The sequence below is a fragment of the Mirounga leonina genome, unplaced genomic scaffold (genome assembly GCF_011800145.1).
Source record: "Mirounga leonina isolate KUSES-001 unplaced genomic scaffold, KU_Mleo_1.0 Mir_91, whole genome shotgun sequence".
Lineage (NCBI taxonomy): Eukaryota > Metazoa > Chordata > Mammalia > Carnivora > Phocidae > Mirounga > Mirounga leonina.
Window position 1 is genome coordinate 18925130 of NW_023270839.1, and position 20462 is coordinate 18945591.

Genomic DNA, 20462 nt, shown 5'->3' on the forward strand with positions numbered 1-20462 from the left:
GTTTCCCCACTCTCAGTCCACATGGTTTGGGGGCCAACCACCCCACTGCAGGCATGGGTATTTCATTCCCCTGCCCCAAGGAATTGGTTCAGGATAGGTATATGGCCAAGGTCTAACCAATGAGACTCAAACCTAAGACTTTTGCAGAAACTGTTGAGAGGAGGTTTTCTTTTTTCCCCCACTGGGGTTGCTGAGCTGGCAGAAGGTGAGTCTGGAATCAGAGATGGCCACCTGCCCCTACCCCATGAGGGGCAACTGCCTGAGAGGGAAGCCAACATGAGGAAGGCAGCAGAGCTGAGAGACAGACAGAGACCAGATGGCGCCACTTGGGGTCCTAGGCCAGGCCTAAGGCCAGCACAGCCTGGTCTGATCAGCTTCATGAGAAAATGTACGTTTTTCCTTAAGCCTTCTTCACTTGAGTCTCTGTTACTCGCAACCAAAAGAGCCCTACGATGGCTCTGAATCACCATCCACCTCCCTGGTGACACAAGCTCGTCTTCCTCTCACTCCAGACCTGTATGTCCAACCCCTTGTGGACTCTACACCTGGGTGTCTACTTAAAAGTGGGTTTAAGGGGTGCCTGGGTGGCTCAGTTGGTTAAGCGACTGCTTTCGGCTCAGGTCATGATCCTGGAGTCCCTGGATCGAGTCCCGCATTGGGCTCCCTGCTCGGCGGGGAGCCTGCTTCTCCCTCTGACCCTCCCCCCTCTCATGTGCTCTCTCTCTCTCATTCTCTCTGTCTCAAATAAATAAATAAAATCTTTAAAAAAAAAAAGTGGGTTTAAGTCTAAACTCATAATTATTCCCCCACTCTTCCTCTCTGTGTGTCTCCATCTCGGTGGATAGCTCTACCACCCACCCAGTTATCCAAGGAACCTGGGCCTCATCATTGACACTTCTTGCCCTCATTCCCTGGTCTGGTTTGGGCAGCTAATTCTGGCTCATGCCTCAGGGCTCAGCTTTAAGTTGTGTCATCAGGGAGGCCTTTTCCAACCTCCAAGCCAAATATAGGACCCCTCTTATGCCCACATCCCACCCTGTGCTGCTGGTATCACAGCTCTGGTCACTCGGAGCCCTAATGGCCTGTGGATTCTTATCCATATTCCCCACAAAACTCTAAGTTCTGGGATAGCCAGACCCTTCCCGGAAATCAGTATTATTTGAATAAATGGACACTGGGGTATACAGGTATGATCTTATATTGTATATTATAGAGAGTCCATTCTTCTGTAAAAACTAAATATTTCAACATTTCAGAAAGATCTACAAAGGGCTTGGTATTTGGCAGAAAAGACTATCATTTTCAGGGGCTCTAGTGCCTGGAGAACCACCCAATGCGGCCCACAGTGTTTCCTTAATGGGAATTTCTTTAATGGGTAAACCAGGCTGCCTCCTAGTGAGCGCCTTCACTTCACTTTAATAACAGACTTTAGAACTTATCAAAGGAATGAAGTCGAGCTTTGTTCTTTAATAGAATCTATTTCCCCCTTTTTCTGAAAACTGGGACATTTTGCCTGCTTCAAGTTTTCTGATACTCCTCATATTCTTTGTAACTTTTTTTTTTTTAAAGATTTTATTTATTTATTTGACAGAGAGAGAGCACAAGTAGGCAGAGTGGTAGACAGAGGGAGAAGGAGAAGCAGGCTTCCTGCTGAGCAGGGAGCCTGATGTGGGGCTCGATCCCAGGACCCTGGGATCATGACCTGAGCCAAAGGCAGACACTTAACGACTGAGCCACCCAGGCGCCCCTCTTTGTAACTTCTTAAAAATCACCAGACACAGCTCTTTGGGCACAACTACAAGGTCTTCCTATCTGACCCTGCCATCTAGCCCCCGCCCCCTGGTATTTATGTGGCCATGCTTGCTCCGCCCCTGGGGAGCTCCTCACCCTCTGGGCTTGGATACCCTCTCCCATCTGGCTAGGCTCCCTTTCCCATCTCTGGATCATTTGCTTTTGAGAGAAAAGGAGATAAGACAATAGTAGCTGACTAGTTCTGCTTTCTCTGAAAGTTACAGCAAAAGTCCCAAGCAGTGGGCCTATCACTTCCTGATTCTTTTTCTTGTTCTAATCATACCGGAAAAGGCCTCTTCTTATCCGAAGTATTTTCGCCTTCCTAGCCTGCTTACCAGCTTCTTAACACTTCACACTGCCCATAAACCTTGTTTTCACACTTGCAGATGGAACTCGAGTCCCCCTTTCTCCTATTAACGCTATATTTAAATAATATTTAAAGTTTTAAAGCACAATTACTTTATCAAGTATTTTATAGGAAAATATTAGACTTTGATTTTACTGACTTAATTTCAGTGTTAGGAAGAATGAACATGTTTATACACTGACAAGAATATATGGGGGAAAAATATAGGGACTGTATAATAGCTACTTGTCCTCCCTTTCCTTTCTTTTTAAAAAGATTTATTTATTTATTTGAGAGAGAGAGAGAGAGATATCACGCAAGGGGGAAGGACAGAGAGAGAGACAATCTTAAGCAGATTCTGCGCTCAGTGCAGAGCCCACTGTGGGGCTTGAGCTCATGACCTGAGATCACCACCTGAGCTGAAACCAAGAGTCAGACGCTTAGCTGACTGCGTCACCCAGGCATCCCTGTACTCCCCTTTCCCCTCATGTATATTCCTTAGTTCCTTTTGTCCATGTGTTCTTTTGGCTTATTTCCACAATTTTTGGTTTGCTTTCTTTCTGGCAACCATTTTTATTTTAAATTATTGCATACAGATGCAGAAATTACTTGACTGGTGCTAACTGCACAATTATGGAAATTAATCACAGGATGCTGAACTGTTGGAAGACTGAACTGTCTTATATTTTTAACCGAGATAAAATTCATATACCACAAAACCTACCCCTTTAAAGGGTAAGGTACACTTCTCTGTTTTTAGTAACTTCACAAAGTTGTGCAACTAATACCACTATCTAATTTCAGAACATTTCCATCACCCCAAAAGAAACCCTGTATCCATTAGCAGTAACTCTCTATTCCTTTTGCAATGTGGATATCTAGTTGTCCACCATTATTTGTTGAAAAGAATGTTGTTTCCCCCATTGAATTGTCTTGGAACCCTTGGAAAAACAAATTTACCAGACATATGGGTTTATTTCTGGACTCTCAGTTCTATTCTGTCCGTCTCTACGTCTATTCTTATGCTACTATCACGCTGTCTTGTAGCTTTGTAGCAAGCTTTGAAATGAGAAAATATGAGAACTCCAATTTTGCTCTCTTTCAGGACTGTCTTGGCTAATCTGGATCCCTCACTTTCCGAGTGAATTTTAGGATCAGCTTGTCAATTTCTGTAAAGAAGGCAGTTGGGATTTTGGTAGGGACTGCATGGAATCATAGATCACTTAGAGCAGTACTGCCCTTCTCAAAATACTAAGTCTTCCAATCCATGCACATGAGATGTCTTTCCTGTTTTGTTTTGTTTTTAGGTTTTCTTTAATTTCTTGAAACAAAGCTTTGTATTTTTCGGTGCATAAGTTTTACACTATTTTTGTTATATTTATTTCTAAACATTTTATTCATTTAGATGTATTATAAAAGGAATTATTTTATAAATTTCAGATCGTTCATTGCTAGTGCATAGAAATATAACTGATGTTGTATATTGATCTTGTATCCTAACACTTTGCTGAACTTGTTTATTTTAAAAGTTTTTTAGAATTTTCCTAAATCCTTAGGATTTTCTATATATATGATCATGCCCTTTGTGAACAGAGATGGTTTTACTTCTTTCCAGTCTATATTCCATTTCTTTTTCTTGCCTAATTGCTTTGGGCTCTACCCTTTTAAAGCCTATACAGTTTCTTGAATGACTTCCCTCTTTTGTCCTCATTAGAATAAATTTTTCTGGGAGAAGGGGACAGGGTGTAGGAGGAAGAGAGAAAATGGAGCTCTTAAAAACCAAAATATTGCAACCGTGTGGTTTGAATTGATTTTCAGTGAGACTCACATCCTCTCAGTGGAAATGTCTTCCTTCATAGCACCTGGGCCCAGGGATTTTCTGGGGGAATCGCTGAAATCTGTTTTCCTCAGGTTTTGGATACAAGCCTGGCTGAGCCAAATATCCACCCTTCCTTGGTTGTTACATAGTCTAAGAAAACATAGCCACTTTTCCCAATGCCCGTCTCTTCTTCTTTGGCCAACTCTTACTTGCTAGTTAGAGGTAGAGCACCCGTGGTTTCTCTCATAGCATCCTCTGCCTTCTGAGAAATAAAACAGTTAGTGAGACAATAGGTTTATCAGCTGTTCTGCTTCTATCTCAAGAAGACTTTGACAAATAGCTCCATCACATCTGAAGTCACCTTCTGGGCCAGTTTTGTGATCCAGGTGAGGAGGGGCCACCAAGACTCTCCTTCCATATACTTCCATACACTTCCAAAAAATAAACATAGTTTTTGACACTCAGGTTCTTCATCCCATCTAGAAGACCTTTTTATTAGAACAAGGCACACATTTAATTTCCTCATTCCTGATGAAGTCTTGGCTCACCATGTTCTAGTGGAGCTCTTCTTCCCAGTCATGGGACAAAAGGAGGGAAGAATGGTTTTATTAAAGGTGTCCAATGCACACCAAAGGCTTTGCTGACTGCCTTTAGAATGAGAGAAGTTTCCTTCCTGTGAGTGCATGCTCTGTGTTACCAGTGACCTCTTGGGATATACAGGAAGCCAGGTGGATGGAAATCTTTGACTCTGTAAATAGGTACACCCCATAGCCAAGTATGAGCGTCTAGTGCTCAATGGCTAGACATGAACAACCTAGGCACTGACTGGCTTCAGAAGAAAGATAGCACTGGATGTAGGCAGGATCCAGGATGGTCAGCACCCTGGGCCAACTCCACTGCTTCCCAGTTCCAGGGCAGGCTCTAGAGGGTAGCTGCCCTTTTGTTTGGGGCTTTCCTCCTAGGAGTTAAATCTCTGCCTCCTAGCTCCACTCTGAAACCAAACTCAGGTCTCTGGTGGCTCACCAAGCTTCCTGTCCACCTTGATTTCCTTTTAACCTCACAGGTCCACTTTGTGCCCACTGCCTAAGGACAAAGTCACTTAGGCCAGGGAAGGTCTCAAGAGCAAGTGACTTCTTGGTAAGCTGACTCCTCCCTCACCCTGAGGTTGCACATGGCTCCAGTGCCTACTGAGAAGTGGTCCATTTGAAGGAAGTAGCCAGGAGTCAAATCTCAAAATCCTTCTTAGAAGTATGCTTAGCCATTCCACAGAACTCCCCACAAATGATGAAAGAGAGAGAAGAGTGAGGCTATGTAAGCAGAGAGGTGGCCACATCACATCCCGGGGGCCACAGGAGCACCAGGGCTCCCTAATCACACAGGGCACAGGAAAGCCCCGTGGCAGAGAGACAGGAGGAACTGCCCAGGGCGCCATGAGCGCGCCACTGCTCATGTCTGCGATTATTATAATTATGACAATGCCAGCCTCTTATCCTCTATCTGTGTGTTTCAAAAGGCCCACCTCCCACTCTTGTACCACTTGGTCACAATATTTCAGTATCCCATATACTTCAACCGAGACCTTAAAGGTATTGTCTGTCATCTTTCAAGGTCCCGGTTACTGTAACATTTCTATGGTTTGAGTGTCTGCGGTGATATATTTAATACTATTTTCACCTTATTAATAAGCACCAAATAAGTCAATTTAAAAATTATTTCCTTCAGTCTTCCTTCACGTTCACTTTACTATCTAGAACTATATTTCAATATAGTGTATTTGCTTTGCTGAATCCATTCATAGTGTATCTGTACGTCTGTATTGAACACATTTCCTGTAGTGACAACTACTCTATTTGTAGGAACTATTTAGGTCACTGGAGTGGAGAAAAAGAGGCCACTGTTTAATAGAAAGGGCATATATCCAAAGATAGATGCAGTTTTCTGAACACCTGTTGAACATCAATGATGGAGAGATTGTTACAACTTCCCAAACCCTAGACCAAAACCATAAATGATTAGTCACTTTGTTGAAACTGACCCAGAATTTAATCCAGGAAAATAAGTTTCCTAACCCCTAAAAAAGTGAGTCTTAAAAAGTGTCTTACTTCTGCTTTAGAAGTAACATAGTCTCTTCAAAAAGCAATTTGTTTCGATGTAAATGATTTCCCAACAAAAATCACTTCAGAGGAAGCTATATGAGTTGAGCCTTAGCGCATGCACAGTAATTGTTTGCTTTTGGAGACAGAGCAAGCATGACAAATATTTTCAGTTGTCAAGGGAGGAGGGAATGACCCACCTAAGAAATGGAAACTAACGAAGAGTAATATGACACTCCCCCTTAGTTCCACCGGGCGCCGGCTGGGGCTGCTACTCAGTTAACTTCCTACGGCCGGATAAAGGCGAGGCTGTGCAAGAGCCCAATAAAAGCGGCCTCTCTACCCGCTCCCCCCAACACTGTGGTGGGGGACGACATGCAAGGACTTCAAGGGAAGGGGGCATTGGAAAAGTACCCTTTACTGTTGCCATTCATTCATGCATGCATGCATGCATGCATTCATTCATTAATACATTCCTTCAATAAATAGCTATGCGTTGGGGGCTTAATTCTTCAACTATGACTCAATAGCCCATTCGGATACCACACACCTCCGTCCCCATTTCTAGCCCTAGGCCTCACTCGCTCATCAAGAAGATGCTTATTACAGCCTCGCTCTCCTCCCTCCCTTCCCCGGGTCCCCGGGCCAGGGTGACAGGACAAATCAGTCAGAAGAGTCCCTTACCAAGAGCAAGGAAGGAGGGCTCAGAGTACAGGGAGAAGGGGTTTCGGGGACTTTCCTGCCTGCAACGGGGAGAGGCAGCCCCTTCTTGGGCGGCCGCACCCAGGGGCGAGGCTGAGGGCTCACGGGCACCGCGCTTGGACGGGGAACCTGAGCTGACGCCGATGCTGGAGGGGGAAACGGCCGCGAGGGGATTCCGCACGGGGGGAGTGGGCGCTGCAGGACGTCCGAGGCGGTGGGAGGCTGGTGACAGCACACGCACACGTGGGGAGGACCGCCTCCACCTGGGTGGTGGGAGCAGGGGTGCCGGCAGGGGCGACGAGCGGGCGGGGCGGGTTACCTGATGAAGGTGGTCTTGCCCGTGCTGTACTGGCCCACCAGCAGGATCATGGGCTTGTTCTCGAAGTCGGCGTCCTCCAGCGCCGGCGAGTGGAACTCGTGGAAGCGGTACGCCTCCTCCAGCGGCAGCACCTTGCGCAGGTAGAGCGAGCGCAGGCCGCCAGTCACCGTCTGCACCGCGTCGGCGCCTCCCGCGCGCTCGCGCCCGCCCGCCTGCCGCCCCATCCAGCTGAACATCGTGCAGCCGCTCCGCGCCCCGCGCCGGCCCTCTCAGTGCCTGCCCCGCGCTCCAACCCCGCTCTGGGTTCGACCCTCCCCGGCTCGCTCTGAGCTGCCCCAGCCGCTCTCGCCACCGCCCGAGCTGGCCCCGCCTCGTGCCGTCGCAGCCAATCTCCGGTCGTTACGTCACGGCAGCTCGTTCACTATTCAGAAGGCTCGCTCAAGTCCTTCCTCATTGGGCCGCTGCCAGGACGGGTGGTGACGTCAGTCAACGGAGAGGAGGTTCTTAATGAATTATTGATGACGGGGTCTCTCCGCGGGACTGGGCGGAGGAGAGGGTGTCTCCCGCGCCCCTTGGCGCAGACGGGTCACGGGAGGGGCCCCTTTAGGTCGCCGGAGCCGCACCTCTGGCCAGGTGGCTTCGGCTTCCGGGCAAAACTGAGCTGGCAAGAATGAGCCTCCGGAGGCTGCTTAGTCTCCCAGGAAGTTTACTCCTTCCAGTCTTAATGATACTGGGGACAACAGTGCAGAAAGTTGATAGGCAGGTTATTATTTACCTTCATTTTATTAGTGAAGAGACCTTGACTCACAGACATACTGACAAGATTTGAATAAGGGGAAGGAGACTGCAATTTACTTGAGTAGATATTTCTCTTCACACTGCCTCCACTAAATTCTGGGATCGATTGAAAGCCTTTTGCCCTTATTTTTCTTTATTTGATTTAATGTAAAATTGAAGGTTTAATCATCATCCTCATTATTACAACCTAATTACCACATATGGACATGTAAAGAGTTATTATTACCTCTAAGCTCTCTCTTTTTCAGGTTAAAAGGACACATCTAAATTGAGACTGGGAGAAATAATCAGCCGTCACTTTTGGTGTTCTAGGTAACAGTTTGAGAATATTTCTCCGTTGTTTTAGAGCGTTTCTCAGGTGTGATCCATGGAGTCACCTGCATAAGAATAACCTGGGATGCTTGTTAAAATGTGGATTTCCGGTCATCACCCCAGACACACTGAGTTAAAATACTGAGGAAGGATGGCTCAACAAGTGCTCTCAGGAGATTCTGACACACCCTAAATTTGGGGAAATAAATTGCCCAACAGTACTTCTCTAACTTGATAGAAATGCAGATTCTGATTCAGGGGTGTGCATTTCTGACAAGCTCTCAGGTGTTTCCAATCTGTTTGTCTATGGACTATACTTGCAGGGCCAGGGCTGTGGTGAAGAGAGAACAGGAGTTGGCATCAAAAGACCTGGGTTTGAATCCTGACTACAGAAATTAATGGCTATTTGGCTTTAAATGCAATGAGCTGCCTCTCTGCCTCAGTTTCCTTGTTTGTAAAAATGGGAACTCCTCGGGAGTTGTTGTGTGGATCAAATATTTAGAGGAAGCTGTATGTAACTAAGGAAGTGAAAAGAAAGCCAAAGGAAAATGAACTTAGATATCTGCCTCATGTCAAAATAAAACAAAGATTAAAATGTAAAAACAAAATAAACACATAGAACTACTAGAAGAAGGTACAGGTGAAGATTTATAAAATTTTGGAAGGGAAAAGCTTTTCTGATCAAAACCAAAGACAAATTATGAAGGAAAAGGTTGACAGTTTTCTCAACAAAAAAGTAAAAGATTTAGTGTATTTTTAAAAATACAAACCCATGTAAACATACTCTTTACCATATGATCCAGAAATTGTACCCCTTGGTATTTACAAATAAGTTGAAAACTTATGTCTGCACAAAAACTGCACATGGATATTTATAGCAGCTTTATTCATGATTGCCAACCCTTGGAAACAACCAAGATGTCCTTCGCTAGATACACTTCACTATGGTACAACCAGCTGATAGAATATTGTTCAGTGCTAAAAAGAAACGAACTATCAAGTCAGGGAAAGACAGAGAGAAACCTTAAATCCATACTACTAAGTGAAAGAAGACACTGAAAAGGCTGCATACTGTATGATTTGACTATATGACATTCTGGAAAAGGCAAAACTATGGGGACAGTAAAAGGATCACTGATAGCCAGGGGTTAAGAAAGAGGGAAGGATGAATAAGAGGAGCAAGAAGACTTATAGAGTAGTGAAAATAATTCTGTATGATAATGTCATTATACATTTGTCCAAATTCAATGAACATATAACACCAAGAGTGAACCCTAATGTCAACTGTGGATTTTGGGTGATAATGATGTGTCATTGTAGACTAGATTCATTGATTGTAATGAATCAATTACACTCTGGTGCAGGATATTGCTGATACGGGCTGTTGATAGTGGGAGGCTATATATTGGGGAGGCAGGGGTACATGGAAACTCTCTGTATTTTATGCTCCATTTTGTTGTGAATCTAAGACTGCTCTAAAAAATTCTATTAAAAATAGCATATGTAAAAAATAAATAAATCCATAAACAAAGGTAAAAGGCAAAAGACAAATTGGGAAAACTATTGACAGACATATATAATAAATATATTTAATTAAGGATATTAGAACTTTAAAAGCTACTGTAAAATTATTAAGAAAGAAATGATGCTCCATTAGAAAATGAGCAGAGGACATAGGCAACTAACAAGACAAATATAATTGACCAATAAACATTAAATGATGCTAACCTCCATTAATAATCAAAAAACATAAATTTAAAATAAATAGATAACATTAAGAATGGCAGACTTATTTTTATAAGATAATGCCTAATGTTGACAAGAGTGTGGAAAAAGATACCATCTCATACATTGCTGGATATGGTATAAACTGGCACTTTAATGGAGCCCATACTTATCAAAAATCTTGAAAACACACATTCAAGACTTCTGCAACATCATACTTAATGATGAAATAACTGAATGCTAAGATCAGGAACAAGGTAAAGATGTCTACTCTTATCACTTCTGTTTAATGTCATACTAGAGGTTCTAACCAGTACAATAAGAAAAAGAAAAGGTATCCATATTGGATAGGGATAAGTAAAATTGTCTTTATTTGCAGAAAATATGACCATCTGTGTAGAAAATTCTATGGAACCTACAAAAAAGCTACTAGGATTAATAAGTGAGTTTAGTAAGGGTGCTGGATATAATACACACATACAAAAGCCAGCTATGTCTTTATATACTAGGAATGAACAATGGGACGGTGAAATAAAAAATCAATGTCACTTGTAATAATATCAAAAATATGAAATATTTAAGGATAAATCAGATAAAAAATGTACAAGGTCTAGGGGTGCCTGGGTGTCTCGGTTGCTTAAGCGTCCGACTCTTGATTTCGTCTCAGGTCACGATCCCAGGGTCCTGGGATCAAGCCCCGCATTGGGCTCACTGCTCAGCGGGAGGCCTGCTTCTCCCTCTCCCTTTGCCTGCTGGTGTTCCCTCTCTGTCTGTCAAATAAATAAATAAAATTAAAAAAAAAAAAGATTCTCTCTGCCCCTCCACCCTGCTCTTGTGTGTGCTCTCGCTAAAAAAAAAAAAAGAAAAAAAGAAAAAGGACAAGCTCTATACACTGAGAACCACATAGTATTTCTGAGAGAAATAAAAAAGGCCTAAATAAATGGAGATATATACGATATACCATGTTTATGGATCAGAAGACTCAATGTTGTTAAAATGTCAATTTTCTCCAAATGAATGTATAGATTTAGTGCAATTCCAGCAGGCTGTTGTTTTTGTAAGAATTGACAGGCTGATTCTAAAATTCATATGTAAATGAAAAAGACCTAGCCAAAGCAACTTTGAAAAAATTAACAAAGTTGGAGGACTTACACTACCCAATTTCAAGACTTACAAACCTACAGAAATCAAGACAAGACTGTGGTATTGGTATAAAAATAGACTAATATATCAGTGAAATAAATAGAGTTCAGAAATAGACCCACACATATATAGTCAATTGATTTTTGACAAAGTGCAAAGGCAATTCAATGGATGAAAAGAAGTCTTGTCAACCAATAATGCTAGAACAATTGAAAACCCATATGCAAAAATATAAACTTTGATCCACACCTTGCACTGTATGTAAGAATTAACTCAAAATTACTATAGACATAAATGTAAAACTTAAAACTATGAAACTTCTAGAAGAAAACATAATTCAGGGGCACCTGGGTGGCTCAGTTGATTAAATGTCTGCCTTCCGCTCAGGTCATGATCCCAGGGTCCTGGGATCTAGCTCTGCATCGGGCTCCCTGCTCAACGGGCAGCCTGCTTCTCCCTCTCCCTCTGCTGCTCCCCCTCCTTGTGCTCTCTCTCTCTCTCTCTCTCTCTGTGTCAGATAAATAAATAAAATCTTAAAAAAAAACCACAGTAGAAAATCTTTGGATATTATGTAGGGAGAGTTTTCTTAGATGATACCAAAAGCATGATCCATAAGAGAAAAAAATTAATAAATTGGACTTCATCAAGATTAAGAACTTCTGACCTTTGAAGGATACTGTTAAGAGAATGAAAGGACAAGGCACAGACTAGGAAAATACATTTTCAAATTACATATCTGATAAAGGACTTGTATCCAGAATATATAAAGACCTCTTAAAATTCAATAATAAGGAAACAACCCAATTTAAGACATGGAAAAAAATTTGAACAGATACTTCACCAAAGAAGATGTATGGGCAAATAAACACATAAAGAGATGTTCAACATCATTAGTCATTAGGAAAATGCAAATTAAAACCACAACAAGATACTACTACATACCTATTAGAATGCCTAAAATTAGAAGACTGACCATACCAATTGTTGGTGAGGATGTGGAGAAACTGGAACTCTCATATGTTGACAGTGGAATGTAAAATTATACAACTCCTTTGGAAAACAGTTTGGCAATTTCTTTTTTTTTTTTTAAGATTTTATTTATTTATTTGAGAGGGGTAGGGGGCACAGAGGGAGAGTGAGAGGGAGAAGCAGACACCCAGCTGAGCAGAGAGCCTGATGCAGTGCTCGATTCCAGGACCCTGGGATCATGACCTGAGCCACAGGCAGACGCTTAACCAACACCCAACCAGGTGCCCCCGTTTGGCAATTTCTTAAAAAGTAAAGCATATACCTACCACATGATGCAGCAGGGGAAGAGCATAGGGAAGAATTACAAAGGGCATGAGTACAAAGGATTTGTTCATTACCTTGATTGTGGTGATAGTTGACAGTTGTATACATCTGCAGAAACTCATCAAATTGTGTACTTTAAATATGTGTGGTTTATCATGTGTCAATTATACCTTTATTAGTTGTTAGAAATGCTCATACTTCTAGACTCAGAAATTTTACCCTGAGGAAATAGTCAATGTAAAGCTTTATCTAAAGCATGTTTATCAGCATAACACTTATAATAGTGAAAAGCTGTGATTAGCTGTTCCCGCATGGAGGATTAGTTAGATAGATAATGGATTCCTATGCAGTCTCTGAAAATTGTGTCATATAAAAAGAATGTTAATGACCTGGGAAAATACTCAGAATGTATTTTTAAGTGGAAAAAAGATTACAGGAGAGAATACATTCAATTACTATGGAAAACAGTATGGCAATCCCTTGAAAAATTAAAAATAGAACTACCATATGATCCAGTAATCCTACTTCTGGGTATATATCCAAAAACCTTGAAAGTAGGTTCTCTAAGAGATATTGCACATCCGTGTTCATAGCAGCACTATTCACAATAGCCAAGAGGTGGATGCCACCCAAGTTTCCATTGATGGATGAATGGATAAACAAAATGTGGTATATACTTACAATGAAATATTATTCAGACTTAAAAAGGAAGGAAGTCCTGTCATATGCCACTATCTACAAGAACCTTGAGAACATGATGCTAAGTGAAATAAACCAGTTACAAAAAGACAAATAGCATATGATTCCACTTCTATGAGGTATCTAAAGTAGTCACATTCATAGAAACAAAGTCAAATGGTGGTGACCAGGGACTGGAGGGAGTAGGAAATGGGGGAGTTTTCAGTAGTATAGAGTTTCAGTTTCGCAAGATGAAAAAATTCAGGAGATCACAACAATGTGATCATAGTTAACACTATTGGCCTATACACCTAAAAATGGTTAAGGTGGTAAATTTTATGTTATGTATATTTTACCACAATTTTTAAAAAAATGAATCTATAGGGTTTTTGTACTTTTGAAAAAAAATTTAAAGTAAGGAAGTGAAAACATGGGAAAGACAAACCCCAAAACAGTAATGATCTTTGAATTTTGGAATGATAAATGATCTTAGTTTCCTTCTTTATGTGCTTTAGCATTTTTCAGATTTTACACAATAATCATGTTCTTGTTTTATAATCGGAAAAAAATTTGAAGGAAGAAAAAAAGTTACTGCCTTTAATCTTTAAAACCAGTGAAAGTCCTGAAAGAGCCTGGAGCAAGAAGACACATCATAATGTCTTACTTTTCTCCCTTCTCTGTCTTCATACAACTGCAGCCCCTGCTTTCGTGTTCTTGATCTGTCCTTAGTGGGGCAGGAGAATGATGGGCACTCCTTAGGATAATCATCTTGCATCCATTTGCAAGCTGGAATCCTCTTCTAGTTTTCCTTCTTCAGACTCAACAATCCCAGTTATAGTCACCTTTTCATCTGAATCGAATTGTTTTTTTCAGGCTAAATCCTATTTCAGGTAGTTTTACAGAGAGTGCCATTAGTTACCTGGATTTTTGTTGGATTAAATAATTCATGAAATAAGTATTTTGATAATAAGACTCAACTCTCTTTGCTATATGGAAATTTTAATTGTAATTCTTGTGGAAGGGTTTTTTTTCCTTCTTATTCTTGGTAATTTGACGTTCACAAGGTCTGCTTTATTTATTTATTTATTTGTTTGTTTGTTTGTTTGTTTATTTATTTATTTATTTATTTGAGAGGGAGAGAGAGAGCGTGTGCGAGCTCCTGGGCATGAGCAATGTGGGGAGGGGCAGAAGGAGAGGGAGAGAGTGAATCTTAAGCAGGTTCCACGCCCAACCTAGAGTCCGACATGGGGCTTTATCTCATGACCCTGAGATCATGACCTGAGCCGAAATCAAGAGTTGGACCCCCGGGGCGCCTGGGTGGCTCAGTTGGTTAAGCAACTGCCTTCGGCTCAGGTCATGATCCTGGAGTCCCGGAATCGAGTCCCACATCGGGCTCCCTGCTCAGCGGGGGGTCTGCTTCTCCCTCTGACCCTCTTCCCTCTCGTGCTCTCTGTCTCTCATTCTCTCTCTCTCAAATAAATAAATAAAATCTTTAAAAAAAAAAAGAGAGTTGGACCCTTAACTGACTTCACCGCCCAGGCGCCCCTCACAAGGTTAGCTGTAGATGGTATTCAGGGCTTGGTTCTACATGCATAACAAGTGCAGTGTCTTACTCTGATACTTTAAGTCCCAGAGTAGTTAAAGTCCTGAGAGACACATGCTAAAGAGATTAGAGGAGGTACTTTGGCCTGCAAAGAGCCCCCTTCATTCTCAGACACACCTCTCCTTTCTCTGTGCCACTCACCCAGGTCACTGCTGCCACTTGGAGATGTAGCTTATAGGACACGGCAGGTGGAGATGTCTGGGAGGTACTTGCAGTAAGACAGCCAGCTGCCTACACATGGTCTGTTTTTCAGCAACGGAACTCTCATTTTCAGCCAGGCGCATTGCCCCCCAGGTAAAAACAAAATTTCCTGTCTCTGTGCAATTAAGTGTGATCATAAGACCAAGGGCTGGTTGCTGATAGGTTACCTGAAGGATGTGTGGGAGTTGCAGGAAGTCTCCTTTAGAAAGAAAAGAGTTCAATCTTGCTCTCCCCTTCCTCTCTCTTGTAGTCTGGGATAGGGATACGATGGCTGGAGCTTCAGGGCCCATCCTGGACCATGAGGCCAAGAACTACACATGAGAAGGTAAATCAGAGCTGGGAGGGGCAGAATCCCTGATGAATCCTGGACATGCCATGCCCGCCTTGGATGACCTCCTTGTGGGCTTTCACATGAATGTATTGAAGCCCCTATTCGTTAGGTCTCTGCTAGTGAGAGATGAAAGTAATTCCTAACACTGAGCTTGTTCCTAGAAATGGAATCTCCAGTAACAGAACCCCAAATGTGACATTCCTTAGTGGAAGAGAGGTGAGGGTCAGCATTAAGTATTCAATTACTGCAGGCTGGGATTTAAAATATAGCCACACGTATTTTTCGACATGCCTCTTATCGAGAGATGGGATCCTCGTCCTGTCCACTTGAATCCAGGCTGGCTTGTGAGTGCTTCCGCCAACAGCATACTGTGGAAGTGATGTTCTGTGACTTCGGACACTCGGTCATAATACACTGTGCATGTGTCACCGAGTAACACTCGCTCTTGGAGCCCTGAGCTGCCATTTAAGAAGGTTGATGATCTTGAGACCATCATGCTGAGGAGGCCGCGTGAAGGTGCTCTGACAGTCAGTCGGACTGAGCTTGTCCTCTGGTCACCCAGGAACCAGATATGTGAAGGAAAGAGCCATCTCAGACCCTTCAGCTCCAGCTATTCCAGACCCCAGCCATCTGAGCCCTCCCCAGGCAGTTCAAGTCATTTCAGGGGAGGCCCCACCCATGAATAAGAGTTGTCCTTGCTGTGCCCTTTTTAAATTCCTGACCCATAGAATCTGTGGGCATAATCAAATGGTTGTTCTTTTATGCCTACATTTTGTTTTGTTTTGTTTTTGTTTGTTTGCTCAACAATAGATAATTGGGACAACTGGTAATTCTCATTATCTTGTTAAGGTAAAAGTTTAGTTTTCTGTCACAGAAAAGAAGTTCAGAGGTAGGCAGACCAGGGCTAGATTGGTGTGTTCATTGTCAGCAGGAGTTCAGATCCCTTTATCCTCCCTGCTGTCTGGAATGTGGACACAATGGGTGGAGCTCCAGCAGCCATATTGGACCAGAAGGCAAACTTGAGGATGGCAGAAGCAAGAGCTGAAAGGAGCCTGGGTATCTGCTAAGAAATAGATAAATCAATTTCTTCTATCTTCTTTAAGACACTCTTAAGAATCAAAAGATCAAAAGTTTTTTGATCTTTTTGATTATGTAATGAAAAGTAATGCTAACTGGTATAGAATTTGAATACATGAAACAAGAACTTAGGAAACTGGCTTGGCTGGAGCTAAAGGTTTGAGAATTTTCAAAATGGAAGTGGTAGTTGAAGTCCTGGCTGTAGACGAGATTGCCTAAGGAGAGTACAGAGTGGGAAGAGAGGAGAGCTGAGGAGAGAACCTCAGGGAATACCAGCAGTTAATGGAGAGCAGGGGAGGTGAGACCACAGGAAGGGCTGGAAAGTGGGAAGGAAACCAGGATGGATGGTGTCCAGCAAACCTGGACCCTTCCCTCTAGGGGGAAGCCTAGTTGGCAGCCCCTAATGTGTTCCTCATGTGTACACGGCTAATACCAAACTTCCCCTTTGTTTTGCAAGGCTCTGTTTTGATGAAGCTCTTCTATGTGGGACGAGGAGGAAGCTCCTTGAAGTGTGGGGTCAACTGTTAATCATTTTTATTGTCCCAGTGCCTACCACAGTGACTGGCATACAGCGAGAAAGCAAGAAATATTTGCAGGCGGAACTGAGTTGAACTGCTGTTGGCAAGGAAGTGTGGGAAGGGAGGGTTTCAGGAAGGAGGGGTGGTCTGCGGTGCCAAATATTGAGAACAGTCAAGTAAGATAAGGCCTGTAAAGGGCTGGTGCCATTTGGCTTAGTGTATCTGGCAGTCAGGACATTGGTGACCTTGGGGAGAAGTGTTTTCACGGGGACGTGGGGACAGAACACAGTGGTGTGTGAGAAGCCCAGGCAGGGGTGAGGGCAGGAGTCAGGCTGGTTTTGCAGCACCAGATAATGAATGAAGATGAGTCAACAGCATTTACCCACATGGCCATTTTATTCTGGGCTCAAATACTACAATGATTTTATAAGCCTCATTGTACACACTTTGATGAATCCAAGGCAGGGCTGTCTTTACTGTCCAGCAAACAGGTCTTACAGCATGGCTCACTCTAATTTAAGGAGAGCCTGTTTGTTGCAGATGGAGAGAAAAGATGTCAAAGTGGAGGCTGTTGGCTGCTCTGGCGTAGAGGATGGGCGGCATCCCAGGTCCGAATTATCTGGGTGGGGACCAGTTTTGCAGGTCCAGGAGCCCTGTTTACCAGTGGGTTAGGGGCACTGATGAATTCCTGCTTTCCAAGCTTATAGGAGAGTATGGCATAAATCCACACCACTGAAATTTAATACGTGTAGCCTCATGGGGATGTGGGTGGTGCGCAGAGAGGAGGTGGGAATCTCCTTAAAATGCAGATTCTGATCCAGCAGACCTGGGGTGGGGCCTGAGCTTCTCTGCATGTCTAACCAGTCCCCCACCACACTTTGAGTAGCAAGGATGGATTTTGGAAGCCGACTTTTCTGGACTTTCGTTACTTGTCACCACTCATCATTTCCTAGCAACCCAAGGACTGCTTCAGGAGCATAGAGGCCAGGAAAGAGGGCCAAGTCTTCCACGTTTGTTGGGCTTCATGCCTTTCTGGTCACATCTTCCATCGGCCTGGACATCTCCATGGCTCAGGTTACATATTTCGTTAGTCAAATTCCTAGTAGGCCTGGATACTTTGGGCTTCTCTGTGTCCCAGGGCTTTCCCAGTGATTTGTCTGCCAACCTTCTGCAAGGATGGATGGGCTTCTTCCTCAGGGCTAACCTACTCCTTCAAGGGTTGAGTCTTCCTTGTTGAGAGTCGCCTCCGGCCATGGTGTTTACATGATAAATAAGAGGAATCCCGTTTAGAATAAATAATCCCGTCTGGAAACCCGAGAAGAAGGTGAGAAGGGAACCGAGGAGTGCTCCTGGGACAGGCTGGCCGGCGAGTGCTGGCCTGATGCCTGACTCCGTTTCCCTGCTCAGACATCCCTGAGCTGCACCCCAGATTCTCGTTCTGAGAGCTTGAGCTGCAGACGCGGGCTTTGCTGGGCATGTCATTGGAGCTAGGTGCTCAGATGAGGCTGCCTGGTTGAGATCCCAGGGATCAGTGTTCCAGGGGCTCTGAGCGTCTGGAGAGGGACTGCTGAGACCTGCCCGTCACCTGTTTGGCTTTGTTGCTGAAGAGACCAGTTCTCGATCTAGTGCTCGGTCTAGATCTTCTAGATCATCACACTATCTACGAACACCCTGATTCAAAACAACGAAAACCACAAAATAAAATAGCCTATAAAAATAATGATTGCCTTAAGTTTAAAAAGGCGTTTTTTCCAGAGAACCCAGAGTACTCTTCAGGTCCTCCTCTTGTTTATTCCTGGAGGCCCTCTGTGCCAGGAGGCCGAGAGGAGTAGAATCGAGGGGGCTTTTAGCTCCAGCTCGCAGGCTGTTTCTGGGGAACTCATCTCTTCCGCAGGCCACGCTTTTATTCTCCATACTTGAGGCATGTGTGGGACCCTGTGGCTACTGGACCCCTTCCCTGCAGGGAAAGGTTTAAAAAAATTCCTGTGGGTTGAAAATCCCAACACATGCCTGTGTTATGTTCCTTTTGTTTCTTTCTCTATCTCCCTCAACTTTGTAAAATTTTTATTTTTTTGATAAAAAGCCCTGGTCAGCCTGCCTATGCCCCCTGCCAGAGAGCAGAGCCGGCTGAGCAGGCTGGTCAGCCCTGATGGGCTCCACGCCTCTGACCATAGAAGCAGACACAAGATCGGTGAGGCTCGCTGGGACTTAGGAGGGACACTCGCTCTTCAGGTGTTTCTTCTTCTCCACCGCCAGTCTCAAGGCCCAAAGGAGCTTGTCCTTGTTATTCAGGATGTTGTACTCAGAGAGCTTCACCAGCTTGTCAAAGGCGGCCTCTGTGTATGTCAGCTCCTTGGTAGCGTATGGAGTTTGGGGGCCATAAATGTCCACGTGGCCGTGTTCCAGCTCCTCGGGGCTTCGCTCCACACCTGGAGGCAGCAGAAGGACTTACTATACATAGAAGGTTGTAATGGCTTGTGTCTGTCTCTCTCCCCATGGCCTGTCCCAGCACATGTGGGCGCACACACACACATGCACATGCACACCTCCATGCTCCTCAGAGCAGGGATGCAGCTTGCCCATCTTAGGACCACCCTAGCAGGATACAGAGCCAGGCACCTCGTGGGATGTCAATAAATGTTGAATGACTGAAAGAGTAGAGGATGACATTGCTGGCTTGTGCAGGGGTGGGGGGCTTTGCTTTCTTCCAAAGCCAAGGTTGGTTCAGACTAGAGCTAAGCTGGGCTTCCCTGTTAGTCAAGTCAGAAGACTGCACAAGTCCAAACATAGGAGCTCTCAGCCCAAGACCAGTGAGTGGTGGGAACCGAGTTCAGAGGCGGCTTACCTGGGGCCTTGTATTTCTGGAAGGAGTCGTTGATGAGTGGGAAGAAAAGGACGATGGGGCCATCAGGCTCCTGGGAGTTCTCCAGCAAGTAGCACTCCTTGAGGTTTTCCTCGTCCTCTTGCAGCTCGTATTTGGGGAAGGGGATGTTCTGCACGGTGCAGTACTCACAGGTTTGTTTCATGGGCTGGAAAAGAACAGGACACGTTGGAGGATTAGGAAGGGTGGGGGTGGGTAAGCAACATGGAGCTCTAGATCCAGCTTCCTGATTTCCCCAGCCAACAACTCAGGTCTCCAACTACTTTGCCTCTTTGTGCTATTTTCAGAACAAAGAGCCTGAGACAGTATGTTGGTGTGGGTCCAACTACAAGCTCCTTCTGAAGGTGCACAGAAGCCCTTTCAATGATGCTTCACCCAAACACAGACCTGGGTAGATGTGGGCAGCAGTAGGAGGGTGACTGGAGCGATGCACATCTGGCCATGTCCGGCCAGGCTCCTGGGGGATGTGCATGGCCTTTGGAACGGACAAAGGGCCACAAGGCTGGAAAGGACTCTGAAAGGGCATCTTTATAAACATGATGTAACAGAAAGAGCGGTGGACTGAGAATGTCAGAATCCCCTTACTTCTGCCCCCCGTTCCAAGCTCACTAGTAGTGTGATCTTGAGTGAGCCACTGACCCCTCTCTGTGCCTCAGTTTCCCAACCTATAACACAGGAATAATAGCAGTTGTGCCATCCACCTTGAAGAGCTGGTGTAAAGATCAAGAGAGAGCAGGTGTAGGAAAGCACGTTGTCACTCATTTATAAACTTGACTCCTTATAGTTGGTGTCAGGCTTATCCTCTGTCTGTACGCCCCTTTCCTGGGCTTCA

At 44.1% G+C, this 20462-nt stretch overlaps 2 protein-coding genes across 2 annotated transcripts in view; both read right to left on the minus strand.

Moving 5' to 3' along the window:
- Positions 1-7388, minus strand: part of EHD4 (EH domain containing 4) — a 79499-nt gene extending 72111 nt beyond the window's left edge. Inside the window, exon 1 of the mRNA XM_034994463.1 lies at positions 7071-7388. Coding sequence (XP_034850354.1) covers positions 7071-7306 — 236 coding nt within the window. The 5' untranslated portion in view covers positions 7307-7388. The remainder of the gene's footprint in view (positions 1-7070) is intronic.
- Positions 7389-18467: 11079 nt separating this feature from the next.
- The window catches only part of PLA2G4E (phospholipase A2 group IVE), a 48030-nt gene continuing 46035 nt past the window's right edge, over positions 18468-20462 (minus strand). Inside the window, exons 19-20 of the mRNA XM_034994149.1 lie at positions 19595-19778; positions 18468-19178 (exon numbers count right to left, since the gene is read on the minus strand). Coding sequence (XP_034850040.1) covers positions 18958-19178; positions 19595-19778 — 405 coding nt within the window. The 3' untranslated portion in view covers positions 18468-18957. The remainder of the gene's footprint in view (positions 19179-19594; positions 19779-20462) is intronic.